This window comes from Nesoenas mayeri (assembly GCF_963082525.1).
Source record: "Nesoenas mayeri genome assembly, chromosome: 11".
Taxonomy (NCBI): domain Eukaryota; kingdom Metazoa; phylum Chordata; class Aves; order Columbiformes; family Columbidae; genus Nesoenas; species Nesoenas mayeri.
Window position 1 is genome coordinate 13304011 of NC_137563.1, and position 12540 is coordinate 13316550.

At 65.3% G+C, this 12540-nt stretch overlaps 1 protein-coding gene across 1 annotated transcript; it reads right to left on the reverse strand.

Moving 5' to 3' along the window:
• Positions 1 to 1144: 1144 nt before the first annotated feature.
• On the reverse strand, positions 1145 to 10514 carry CKMT1A (creatine kinase, mitochondrial 1A; the record flags this gene model as incomplete). The annotated part of the gene is made up of 9 exons (XM_080351436.1): positions 1145 to 1261; positions 1456 to 1581; positions 1903 to 2037; positions 2156 to 2279; positions 3298 to 3383; positions 3871 to 4092; positions 4202 to 4297; positions 4686 to 4884; positions 10366 to 10514. The coding sequence occupies 9 exons, from the start codon at positions 10512 to 10514 to the stop codon at positions 1145 to 1147; spliced, it is 1254 nt and encodes a 417-aa protein (XP_080207562.1).
• Between the last annotated feature and the right edge of the window lie 2026 nt (positions 10515 to 12540).

The window sequence follows — 12540 nt, forward strand, 5'->3', positions numbered from 1 at the left end:
GGGAGCGGGGACGGGCTGCAGGAGACGACCCTCCCGGTGCCCCATCCCCGTGGCTGTGCCATCCCCCTCGCTGTCCCATTCCCGGGGCTGGGCTGTCCCCACCAGTATCACATCCTTGTGGCTGTGACATCTCCACCGTGCCCCACCCTTGTGGCTGTGCTGTCCTGGCCAGTGTCCCATCCCCATGGCTCTGCCACCCCTGCTGCTCCCCTGGGTCTGTCTGCTGTGGGGTCTGTCCTGGCCCCTCTGTGTCCACGTCCTGGTGCTTCCCCAGCACTTGCTCCAGAGAGACATGGTGGAGCAGCTGCTGCAGAGCCAGAGGGACCAAGAGCAGAGTGAGCTGGGATGCGTCTGCCACCTCCCTGACACCCTGGGTGAGGGTGCTAGTTCCCCCAAACACTGCATGGCTCCTGCCCCTGCTTGTGCTCCTCATGGGCCTAATGCTCTCCCGTGCCCTGCCCGCACATCTCATGTCCCTGCTGTCCGGTGTCCCCCATGCTGTCCCCTCCCAGGGCTGGCTTCTGTCCCTCCAGTGCCACAAGTCCCCTGAGCTGTCTCTGTGTCCATGGTGCCTGATGTCTCCATGCCATCTCCTCTTCAGCTGGGGTGTTTCCCCTCTGGCACACCCGGGGCTGCGCTCCACTCTGGCCAGCCCTGCAGCCCCCCAGCAATAAACCTGTGATGGGCACAAGTGATGAGCTCTGCTCCCTGCCTGTGGTGACATGTGGCCCCAGCATCAATCCCTGCCTGACCTTGACCATCCCAGCAGCTCCTGCCCCCCAGCCTCTGCTCCCTACCCACATGCAGTCCCTTGTGCCCCCCCAGACCAGGGCAGCCCCAGTGGCCCCCCAGGTCTCTTCCTCGGAGCAGCAGTGGCTCAGGGAAACCCCGTGAGGGGCAGCTCAGGGCAGGCACAGCAAACCCAGCGCCAGGTGGGTGCGTCTCAGCAGAGGCACAGGGCAGGGGTGAGATTGGCGGGTGCTGGGGTAAGGAGGAGACCGAGCCATGGCTACAACAGCAAATGTTTATGGGGTCTGGCCTGGTGTGTTGCAGGTAACAGAGCGCAGCGACATGCTGGGCACAGAGATTAATAAAGCTACAGGGGGAGCTGGGTCCCGCAGGGCTGGTGCTGTCTTGGTCCAGCTCAGTGCCGGAACTGCGGCAGTGGGGTGGGGATGCGGATGTCCTGACCCTTCTCCAGCCGCCGCTCACAGTCAATCAGGTAGTTCACACCATCTATCACCAGCTGCACCAGCTCCACCTGCACCAGGAGCACATACGTCCTGACTCGGGGGCACCTGGCTGTCCCCACTGCACGAGGGGCTGGCACTGCCACCCCCAGTCCCCATGTGCTGCCTTAGCACATGGCCCTGGAGCTGTTCTGGTGCCACAGACCCACCAGACACACGTCCTCCAGAACCTCCCTCCCCAAAAGCAGCTCTGCCCAGCACCCACCTCTGACTTCCCCAGCCGGTCCAGGTTGGAAATGTCAAAGACGCTGCCAGTAGCCGCAGTGTCCACACCACCTGTCCCACGCTTCTGTAGCCGGAGGTTCTCCAGGATCTTAGGGAAGCGGCTGTCCTGGTGCCCAGAGAAGGTGTCAGTGCTCAGAGGGGCCACCAGCAAGGCAGTCGGGGCTCTGCGGCTGACTGTCCCTGGGCAGCCTCCTGCTGTTCACTGGACCCTGTCAGGGGGCTCAAAATTCCACAGGGAGCCCTGTCCTGAGCAGAGCCAGGGTGACATCTGGATTCCCAGCCCCTTCAGATGCAGCCTGGACCATACGCATCCTGGGGGAACCCAAGGGAGGCCCAGAGCAGGTCCCATGCAGTCCCGCACCCCCGCAGGGCTGAGCGCCCAGCAGCTGGGGTTCCCCAGCTCTCACAGAACCAGCCATGGTGATACCTTGCTGAGCAGCGGCAGCTTGATGTGGACACCCGCTCGCAGGCCAGTGCCCAGGTTGGAGGGGCAGGTCAGGATGTAGCCCAGCCGCTCATTCCACATGAACTCCCAGCCTCGCTCCTGGATCAGCCGCTCCACCTGGCTCAGAGGCACAAGAGACGCTCAGCCCTGGTGTGCCCAGCCCCAGCAAGACAGCCTGTCCCGCGCAGGCCCTGGTGCCCTGTGTGCCCCTCTGCCTGGCCCCGGGGCTGCTCACCTCCTTCAGGCCCCGACAGAACCGCTCGAAGACGCGCTTCATGTTGCCTCCCTTCTCCATGGAGATGATGCGCGTGTGGTCCTCCTCGTTGATCCAGATCAGGAAGGTCTTTTCGTTGTTGTGCCTAGGGACAGGTCTGTGTGCAGCTGCGCTGGTGGCCAGCAGAGCCCCTTGTGCCCACCCAGCCACCCGTGCCAGCCCTGTGCCCATGGTGCCAGCGCTGCCCCATGGCCCCACTGCTCTCCCATAGCTGGGGCTGCGTTGCCAGAGCACAGCCCAGCAGTGAGGCAGAGAGCCAGGAGATGCTCCTGGAGACAGGCCAGCGCTCATCCACATGTGCCACTGCGGGTGACCGGTGCTGGCTCCGGTGCTGTGGGTGCAGGGAAACGCTGCTAGGGAGGAGCAGCATGTGCCAGTGCCAGTGTGGTGGCAGCCCTGCCCGGCCTGGGGACAGGAGCTCAGCTCCTGCACTGCGCAGGGAGCAGGAGGAGGCTGGGGCGTGGGGTGCGTGTTAGAACGCTGGGTTAGGGGTGGCTGGAGCTGGAGAGTGGGTGTGCTGGGAGGTGTTTTCCATGAGGCTGCTCTAACAGCACTGTGCCAGCAAGGGCGGCGTGGGCAACTGCGTGTGCCGGCTGTCACTCTGCGGGTGTGTGGGATGCTGTGTGGGATGCTGCATGGCTGTGCTGAGATGCTGGGAGGGAGCAGTAAGTCGCAATTGTAGCAGGATTAGTTGGGGGTATGTAGGGTGTGCAGAAAGCAGGAGGAGCGCTGGGTATGGCCTGGAGACCAGAAGGCAGTTACATGGCTTTGGCAGCCTGGAGTTCAAGGTGCTGCAGGATGGTGACAGCAGGAAGGGTTGGCAGCAGGGGCTGGCTCTGAAGTCCCACTTCTTAGGAGGCTGCTGTGGCTTGTGTATGGAGTGTCTGGCAGCTGCATGCAGCGCACAAGGGTCTCCCAGGTCAGGCAGGAGCAGGAAGAGCCCAGCTCTGCATGACCACAGAGCTGGCACTGGTGCTGCTCGCACTGAGGTCTGCACTGTGGCCGGCACAGAGACCGCAGTGGCGGTGCTGGAGCAGCTAGACGGAGCAGTGTCCCCCACCTTCCCGCCCTGCTGACTGCCCGATGCCGGGGCAGATCCTCACCAGATCCCTCGGGCGTCAGGCCAGTCCCGGGCCATTCCTGCTGCTGTCAGGAGCGGGGACACCGGCTTGTCGAAGAGGAAGTGGTCCTGGAGGGAGGCAGAGCACATGGGCTCACTGGGGCTGCGTGGCCGGTGCCAGGACACCTGTCTCACTGGTGCCAGGCTACTGGACAGGGGACGCACCACGGCTGTTCCAGGCAGGGTAAGCTCGCCAGCTTTCCCCACCTGTGGGTAGGAGTCCCTGCTCCCCTGGGAGGAGGCAGAGGGCTGCTGGTGCACTGCCCACCCCACAGCAAGGGCTGATGGGGCACCGGTTGTGTGCCACAGCCTGTCTCCCTTGGGCAGGGACGTGGAGCAAGAGCCAGAGGGAGCTGATAGCTGCGTTCAGCGAGCTCCATCCTCACCTGGCTCAGGAGGGCTGGGCAGCATCACAAGCACCCTGTTCATGGCGGAGTGGCCTTGCTGGGGAGGGGTCCTGCTCCCACGGGACAGTGGGGCTGGGACAGGAGCACCCCGCCGCCTGGAGAGGGACTGCTGGGGAGGGGGTCTGGCTCCGTGGGCTGCACCGACTCACGTCAATGAGTTGCTGCTGCTCCCTCTCCGTCATCTCGCTGAGGCGGTAGTACCGGCCCGCCAGGTCCCCAGTGAGGCCATTCAGTGCCTCCACAGTCACCTTCTCCACCTCCCGCCGCTCAGCGCGGGTGCAGGCTGGCGGCAGGCTCAGCCCACGGATGCTGCGCCCGGTCCGGACACGGGACGAGAGCACATAGCGCTCATCAAAGTGGCCAAACTTTATCTGCAACAGACACAAGCCATGGGGCACTTAGAGGGTGGCACTGGTAGGGCCCTGTCCCCGAGGCCCAGGGAAAGACACCATGTGTGGCACCGCTGCCCAGCCCGCACACCTTGGTGGAATCCAGGTCTGTGGTGTGCTTCATGGTGCGGGGGTTGTACCCGTTGTGCCGGTCCTGAATCACGGGGTCAAAGAGGTCAGCAAACACCTGGAAGTGAGCAGCACAGTGTGCAGCACCACAGAGCCAGCACCGCGCAGCCCCGCCAGGAGCTCAGCGCGGTCCTGCTGCCGGCACCAGGGCACGTGGCAGCAGGGGGGTCCAGCGGGTGAGCGGGGCCATGGTGTGTCCTGCAGTGCAATGGCAATCCCTACGGCCAGCGCTGCACAGGTGAGCAGGGCTCCAGGGCCAGGAGGAGCAGGTTGCAGGGCTCTGGAAACAGCTGCTCCCAGGGACGTGTTGGGGCTGGCCAAGGGCTGGATAGAGGAGGTGGCAGTGACCTCTAAGGCTGTGGGACATGCTGCAGGGACTGGGGCAGCTCTGGCTGCTGCAGGTGCCTGGAGAGACCAGAGCAAGACAGGGCTGAGGCCACACTCACCTCATAGCTTTCTTCATCGCCAGCCACCATGCCCACAGTCTTGATGAAGGGGTGGCCGGGGTTGTCAACACCTGTCTGGATGCACTGGTCCAAGGTCCAGCCGTTCGGGGTTGCTTTCTCACAGAGCCGGGCATAGATGGCTGGTGTCAGGCTGCTGGCCATGCAGTTATTGTGCTTCCGCAGGTCAGGATACTCAGCGCTGCAGGAGGAGAGACTGATGGGTCCCTTGGGGCCCGGGGACCCCAGCACTCATGCCCTTACCACACAGAGACGCTCAGGCAGGTGTAGGCAGGGGAGCTCTGGGGATGGAGGTCAAGCTGCTTTGCTCGTCCACTCCAGCAAAGGGCAGTGGAAGCGGGATGCAGTTACCAGCATGGCACAGCGAGGGCAGGGAGCGGCCCGGGGCCGAGGGCTGACATTGCCACAAGGACAGGATTCCATGAGCAAATCTGAACCAGTCATTAGGGTGCGGCTCCTTATCAGCCACGTACCAGGGCCCGGGACTGGGAGCACTTGCTGGGTGAGCGGTGGTGGCCACGTCACCCCACACGGAGGCACATGCAGCCTGTGCTCTGCGCTGCCAGGGCAGCCAGGCTGGGGGAACTCACTCCCACTCTCCCGGGGGCTGCCCCAGGCCAGCCCAAACTGGAGTGGCTGCTGCCGCTGTCCCTTCAGCCTGTGCAGCCAGTGGGAGTGGGGACACACCACATACAGTGACTGCCCCCAGGCCCCCACCGGGTGCCCCAGCCCCCAGATGCCGGGGGCAGGAGATCGGTTGACCCCGATCTGCAGCTGGTGGGAACCGCACTGCTCTGGTACAGTTTATTGTATTAGGGGGATGCTTTCCTCTAATCAGCTTAGCGGGAGGCCGTCTGCTGACCTCATTCCCACTTTAGATGGGCTTTGTGCTTGTTCTGCGCTTGCAGGGGGATTGGCAGGGCAGGACCTGACAGCACTCTCCTTGGCCAAACCCTCTGCTGGGAGCTGGTGCCTCAGCTTGCCTGAGCGGGACAGGACTGGCTCTTGTTAGCCCAGGAGACCTGGCTGGTGTCCCAAGGGGTCCCACAGCCCTGGGGACACCTGTGTCCATGTGGGAGATGAGGAGCTGGAGCTTGTGCAGTCCAGGTCGGTGGCAGCCACAGCCGGACACTGTCCCCAGCAGCGCATCCTGGCACTGTACCAGTACCCACGTCCTGCTCCTGGCCCAGCATCTGCGCAGGGCCAGGTCTGGCTGCCAGCACCAGCCCCGTGCTGCAATGCAGAGCTGCTGTCGCTGCCGCCACCTCCTCTGCGTCTGCAGGCCAAGGAATGTGCGTTGGCCCTTCGCCTACGGCTTGGCTACTGCTTCTGGCTTCCTGCACCTTGCAGAAAGGGAGGCAGGGCTCACATTGTCTGCTCAGCACAGGGCAGCACTGGCAGCTCCAGCCTGGGCCAGTGCAAGGAGGCGTTTGCTCCTGGAGGGCACTCATTCCAGGTCATGCAGGAGGAGGGCTGCTCCCCCAGCCCACACTCATCTGCACTGTGTTGAGATGCTCCAATTCAGAGCCTGAGTCCTTGTACATGGGATGCAGATTGCCCCAGCTTCCCCCACTGCTCCTGTCCCTGCCATCAGCTGGCTATGGACCCATCTCCCCAGGGACGGACACTCCAGTAAAAAGCATTTGCTGATGAGAATGGGGCATTTGGAAAAGTTCCTCCCTGGTCTCCAGGACAGCTCGTGCTGCCTGGCACACCAGGACCACAGCCTGCTCTGCTGCCCACCGGTGCCAGGGAACGCCTCCAGAGAGCCAGTAAAGGCTGCTGAGGGAAGCTAGCTTACTTCAGGAAGCAGAAGATATTGTAGGTTTAATCATGCTGCCTGCTAGTCTGTACCTTCACTGAGGTGTTCAAGAGTCCAAAACCCTGAGAAACCCCGGCCCCTGCCTGCAGGGTCTGTGCCTGCTGCAGGGTTGATGTAGCCCCTGGTCTGAACTCGCCCTCTCCAGGACAGCCTGAATCACACTCAGCAGCTCTGGGGAGTCCCTCAGCCTGTCCAAAGCACCCGAGTCAGGCTGGACAGTGCCAGGACCTGAGGGCAGCACAGAGTGAAGGTGCTGAGCACTCGATGCTGTGCTCACAGCGGTGCCTGCAGAGCCAGAGCTGTGGGGACATGGCCTGTCCCTGCTGTGTCACAGGGGGGCTGGAGCAGCAGGGATCGCATTCATCCCACACCCCCTGGGTGTCCAGGTGTCCTCTATCACAGGCATTGAGGTGACACTGCACTTGGCCTTAGTGGGGCTGCCTTGGCCCCTTGGTTTTTGTCCTCAAAGCTGGTTTTTGAATTCTGACTGTTTTAGCACTATCCTTTGTTCCCAGTGCCATGTGGCCAAGCAACAGGGTGGGCTCCCTCTGGCTCCTGGCCACAAAGTCTGCAAGTGTCTCCAGCAGAAGGTGGACATCTGCCAGGAGCGGGACTCGGCACTGCCATCCTGCCCATGCTGTCCTGCTGCGCTCTCAGGGTGCAGCAACCACCTCCTGCCCTTGCGCAAGGAGCTGCTTCACCCTGAGACCTGCCAGGTGCAAGCAGCTATTATCAGTCCATCTACTGCCTGGGCAGCGTCTCCTGGAGCAGCAGCTCCCTGCATCTCCCTGCAGCTCTTCACTACTAATTCAGCAGCCTCCTGTGTCCTTCCCGGTGTCACTGGCTCTGCAGGTGCCCACAATGATGGCAGCTCCTACTGCACGTGGCCCCTCAAGAGGTGTGGGGACGCGTGGGGACGCATGGGGCGAGCGGCTGGTCCCAGCGCGGTGGCGGCGGCAGGCGTGGGTGCTGGCAGTTGCTGCAGGCAGCAGAGCAAGCGGCTTGTTTACGCAGGGAGGAGAGGGCTCGGGCTTTGTGCAGAGACACTTTGCCGGGAGCCCCAGAGTGACTATCCAAATGTGGTGCTGTTCCCGGTGCAGGACCCCACGGGCAGTGGGCATGTCCCTGCCCCCGGCTCCTCAGGGGGAGTCCCTGCCCCCAGTGAGGCCGTTTACGCTGCGGCACCGCGCACAGCGCTGCTCAGATCCCTCAAGTCTGCTGCTGACATCTCTTGTTATTTAACTTAAAGACTGGAGGAGCAAAATACCCAGGTGGGTTGACTTGCCCGCGCAGACCAGGATGCTTTAGCTTAGTCCCAGGGCTCTGTCCAGGCTCTTTTCAAGTGTCAGCACCCTCACAAAACTGTTCCCAGCCAAACAGACCATCCTAGGAAGCTCACTTTAGAGCTTCTCAGCCACAACCCTTACCCTCATTTAATCCTCTCCTCCAGACTCACCTTGGCCCCCTCCTTCCCATGGATAGTGCCTGCCTGTGCCTCCAGCCCTGTCCTTGTTTTCAGCATCAACGTTCTGACCTGATGCTTCTCCCCAGCCACAGCAGCACAGTCAGCTTGGCCCCTGCCTGCAGCCACAACAAGGACACAGCCTTTGTTTTGTGTGCACAAGGGGACGCTTGTGTGTCCCGGTTTAGTGGGGAGAGGCCAGTTCTCCCCAGGCCCCGGTGCCCGTGCAGCAGCAGGGCACAGCGTGCTGGCCTTTCCCACACCGACCAGCAGCTCTTACAGCTCCCACTGCTTCTCCCTCACCATCCTCACTCAGTGAGGACCTGATGTCTGTGGCCCTGCAGTCAGTCAGAAAGCTTGAAAATACAGCCCTCTTTGGAGGTGAATAAACAATAACATCCAGCCTTCATCATTCTTTGAATTCACCCCATTTGCATCCCCTAGTCTCTGTGTCCCAACACAGCAGGTCTGAGCCCCAGCACTGGCAGACAGCTTTCTGCAGGCGCTCAGCCTGCAATGCAGCGTCGCACCGCTCTCTGCATGCCGTTTGGTGCAGTGATCACAGCAGCCGTGTGTTTGGAGTAGCAATGTGCTGCCCCCTTCCCCATTCCGCTCCTTTGCTGTGCACAGTCTCCGCTGGCACCAGGATGGAGAGGAAAACCCGTTGCTTGCTTTCCAGACCTGCCTCCAAGCTGTGCCAGACCCAGCAGCCCGTGCCAGCACCAGGCACAAGGACCGGCCAGTGGCCGCCATGTTCCTGTCCCCGCCCAGCCCTGTCCCTTTCCTGGCCGGTCCCTATGAGGCACAGGCGGCTCCTGCCTCCAGCCCCCATTCTGTGCCTTGGCCCTGCAGGCTCCTCAGGGCCAGGCAGCGCAGGCACCAGGCAGGACCTGCTCCCACCTCTTGTAGCCTCGAGGCCTCCGCATCCTCATTGCTGCGGTGAGCAGCGGGAAGAAGTGGTGGTGAGAAGCAGCGGTGAGAAGCAGTGGTGTTGCCTCTCCCCACAGCAGTGAAGCACCTGGTGCTCTCGGGGCCAAGCCAGGCTTCCCGGTGCAGCCCTTGGCAAAGAGCACTTTGAAGGGGGAGTGACACGAGAACTTTTGTGTTGGAGCTTGAACCTTAGCACTGCTCTGCAGCTCTGGCACTTATCTGGCTTAAGGGATCAGGCACGGGTTGTGTAAATGGGGCCAGCGGCTCTAGCAGAGCCAGTGTTACCCCAAAAGCACTCCTAAGCCAGGCCACAGCCGTACATGCACCCGCCTGGCCCGGCTCGGCCCCGTGCCCACCTCCCAGGAGTCCTGACTGCACATCTCAGCACTCATCTTCTTCCAAGATTTGCCTGCAAGCTGGGGGCTGCCTGCTCAGCACCTGCAGGCCCCTCCAGTTGTCCTGTAAAAAACTGCCCAAGATGGAAGAGTGAGGACCTGCCAGGAAACCTTTTATTTCAAATACAGAAGTCTCTGTCCGGACAGCTAGTGTGTGGAAGGCTGGTACGGCCAGATGGGGCAGGGCCAGGAGCTGCTGCCAGCCCCCCGGGGGCTGCTGCAGAAACTCTGGCCCTTGAGGACGGAGCTCTCGGGTGTTTCTCCAGCAGAAAGCAGATGCTTGTGCTCCGTCCTGTTCCCACCAAGCCTCTGACAATAGGGCCGAGCCCGGGGTACCTCCATACCCGCGCTGGCTTTCCCTGCAGTGCTGTCCCACCGCAGTGGCCCGTGTACCTGCCAGCTCCCAGCCCCATCCTCCTCGCCAGCCCCAAAGAGTCCCCGCAGACCCCCGCTCTGCTGACAAGCACTTTTCCCCCTCCAGCTCCCGCCTACCCCGCGGCCACCGGTGCAGCGGCTCGTCCGGGTGGCCGGCGACTGCCCAGAGCCGCCAGCAGCTTCGGGGCTCCCAGACCGGAGCGTCGCTGACGCCCAGCCCCGGCCACGGCGATGCGCCCTGGGGGTCTCGCAGCCCGCGCGGCCCCGGAGCAGCCCGGTCGGGCGGGAGGACCCAGCCCAGCCCCGGCGAGCCCAGCGGCCAAGGCGGGCGGGGAGGCCGGGCAGGGCGCGGAGGCCCCGCCACGGCGGCGCCGGTGCCCTTGGGCGTGGGGACGGCGGGGCCCGGCGTCTCCGTCCTTCACATCCAAGCCCCCGTGGCCGCGCCGCCGGTCCCCACCGCCGCCCGGGGCCCCGGGGTCGGCACGGGCTCACCTATCGGGCATCCTGGTCGCCTCCGCCCGCGGACGAGCGCCGTCCGCCCCGCCAGACTCATGAGCAGCCCCGGGACCCCCGCCCCGGCCGGAGCCGGGGGCAGCCCCGCGCCTTCCCCGGTGCCGCGAGGACCGGCCCCCGCCCGCCGCCCCCCGCACGTGCGCCTCCGCCGCCCGCGCCCGGTACCTGGGCGGGTAAAGCCGCCGTTGCCGCTCGCCCGCGCTGACCGTGTCCCGGGCGAGCAGGAAGCCGGCAGCGAGGGAACCGGCGCCCACCATGGCCAAGAGGCCGGCGGAGCGGCGGCCGGGGAAGGCGCGGGTGAAGGTGCTGGCCATCGCGGAGCGGCGGCGGGAGCGCGGCGGCGCCGGAAGGCGGACGTGATGGGAATGGGAACGGGACGGGAATGGGAACGGCGGCAGGGTGCGCGGGGGGCGGGGAGCTGGCGGGACACGAGGGGCCGCAGCGGCACCGCCACCTGCTCGGCCGCCCCGCCCCGTCCCGCCCCACGCACCGGGGCCGCCGCCGCCTTCAGCACCGCGCGCCGGACAGCGCCGAGGGGCGGTGGCGCCCGGGCCTGGCCCCGCACCGGGCCCTGGACCCCCGGCCCCACCCAGGGACCCTGCCCCACGACCGGTGCGGACGGGCACGGCACCGCCCGGCGCAGCCCGGGGCCGAGGGTGCGGCCGGGCCGAAGTCCGGCACCTATAGCCGGCAGCGACAGAGTGCGGGCCTCGGGAGCGGCGGACGCGGCTCCTAGACAACGGGGAGCCGAGCGTGCGATGCGGCCCGGGATAGGTCGCGGAGATGGCGGCCGGTTCTCCGCGGCCCGGCCTGGCGCGGGCGGCGGTCACCGGCCGTCCCGTCTCTGCGCGGCACCGGGCGCTCCCTCCGCTGCCCCCTCATGCCGGCACAGGGCTGTCGGGCAGCGCACCCCGTGTCCGCGGCACCGGCGGGGCCGCACCGGAGGGGACAGGGAGCACACCGCGTTCCGCCGCCGCAGACCTCGCGGGACAGAAGCGGTGGCGGGCGCTGCCCGAGGCGCGCTGCCCAGCTTCTCCGGCGCACCGGGAGTGGCCGCCCGGCACCGTCGCGCCTCCTGCCCGGGTCCCGGCGGGGCGGCCCGCGCGGCGCGGTTGCTGTGGTAACGTGGGACCCGCCGGCGCTGCCTGTGCCCGGTGCTGAGCCAGCGCCCCACGTGTGCACGGCACGCCCGGCCGCGCAGCGCCCCGCGCCGCCGCTAGGGGCCGCCGTGGGCCGCCACGCGCCCGCTCGTGTCCCGGCCGCCCCGCCCTCTCTCCGTGGATTGGCTGGCTGCGGCCGTCAGCAGGTCGTGATTGGCCGGCGGCAGCGCCGCCAGCGCAGGATGCGCTCGGAGGCCGCAGGTGAGCGGAGGGAAATGGCGGCGCCCGGCGTGGCGCCCCCTGCTGCCGCCGGGGGATGCCGGGGCGCCCCGGTGCGCGGGGCTGGATGGGGGGCGGGCGGCCCCGGGCCGGGCGAGGGAAGCAACCCGGGGGCTGAGCACCCCGGCTCGTCGGCGACTGTCGGGGAGCGCCGGGTAGGCGGCAGCGGCGGCCCCTGGTGCGGGTCGGCCCAGCCCGCCCGCGTCTCTCCGGCCCAGGGCGCCCGTGCTCCCGGCACGGCCGACCCCTCGGCCCCGAGCGCGGCGGCTGCCACTCGGGGGGGCACGGCGGGCCGGGCCGGGCTGGGCGCTGCGGCGGGGTCTGCCCGTGGGGGCGGCGGGCGGGGCCTTATCCCGGCCCTGTCCCGGCGGAGCGGGCCCGGAGCCCCGGCCTCGGCGGGACCTGGCGGAGAGCGGGCTGGCCGGGCCGTGTCGGTGCAGCCCGGCTCGCCGGGGCTCGGCTGCCTGCGCTGCTCTGCCCGGCCGGGCCCCGGGAGCTGCCCCGCGGGAAGAGCCCGTGTCCCGGGGTCCCCGTGTCCCGCTGTCGCGGGTCTGTGCCTGCGGGGCTCCCGGCCGTGTAGGACGGGTGGAGAAGCAGCAGGGCGTTCGTTAATTAACCTTTATTAGTAGTTACACTCTTGGAGAAATTCTGATGCTCTGAAGTTTCACACTTAACGATCTTGTAAATCCCATTAACAAATCTCATTAAAAACAATCTTCTAATACAGGAATGCATTTTACTGCTATAGTTGCTATGTAAGCAACATAACATTTGCTCAGATGTAGCTGTGATAAGCCAGGAGGTTGTTACTGAATTTCTGAATGATATTTCTTGGCAGGAACTCCTGGTCAGGAAACATGAAATGTTCCCACCGTTGCTGTACTTTGGGTTTAAAGATATTGGCAGATTTGGAGTTACCACAAGTGCTGCTCAGACAGGCAGAACTGTATGTTTATGAGCT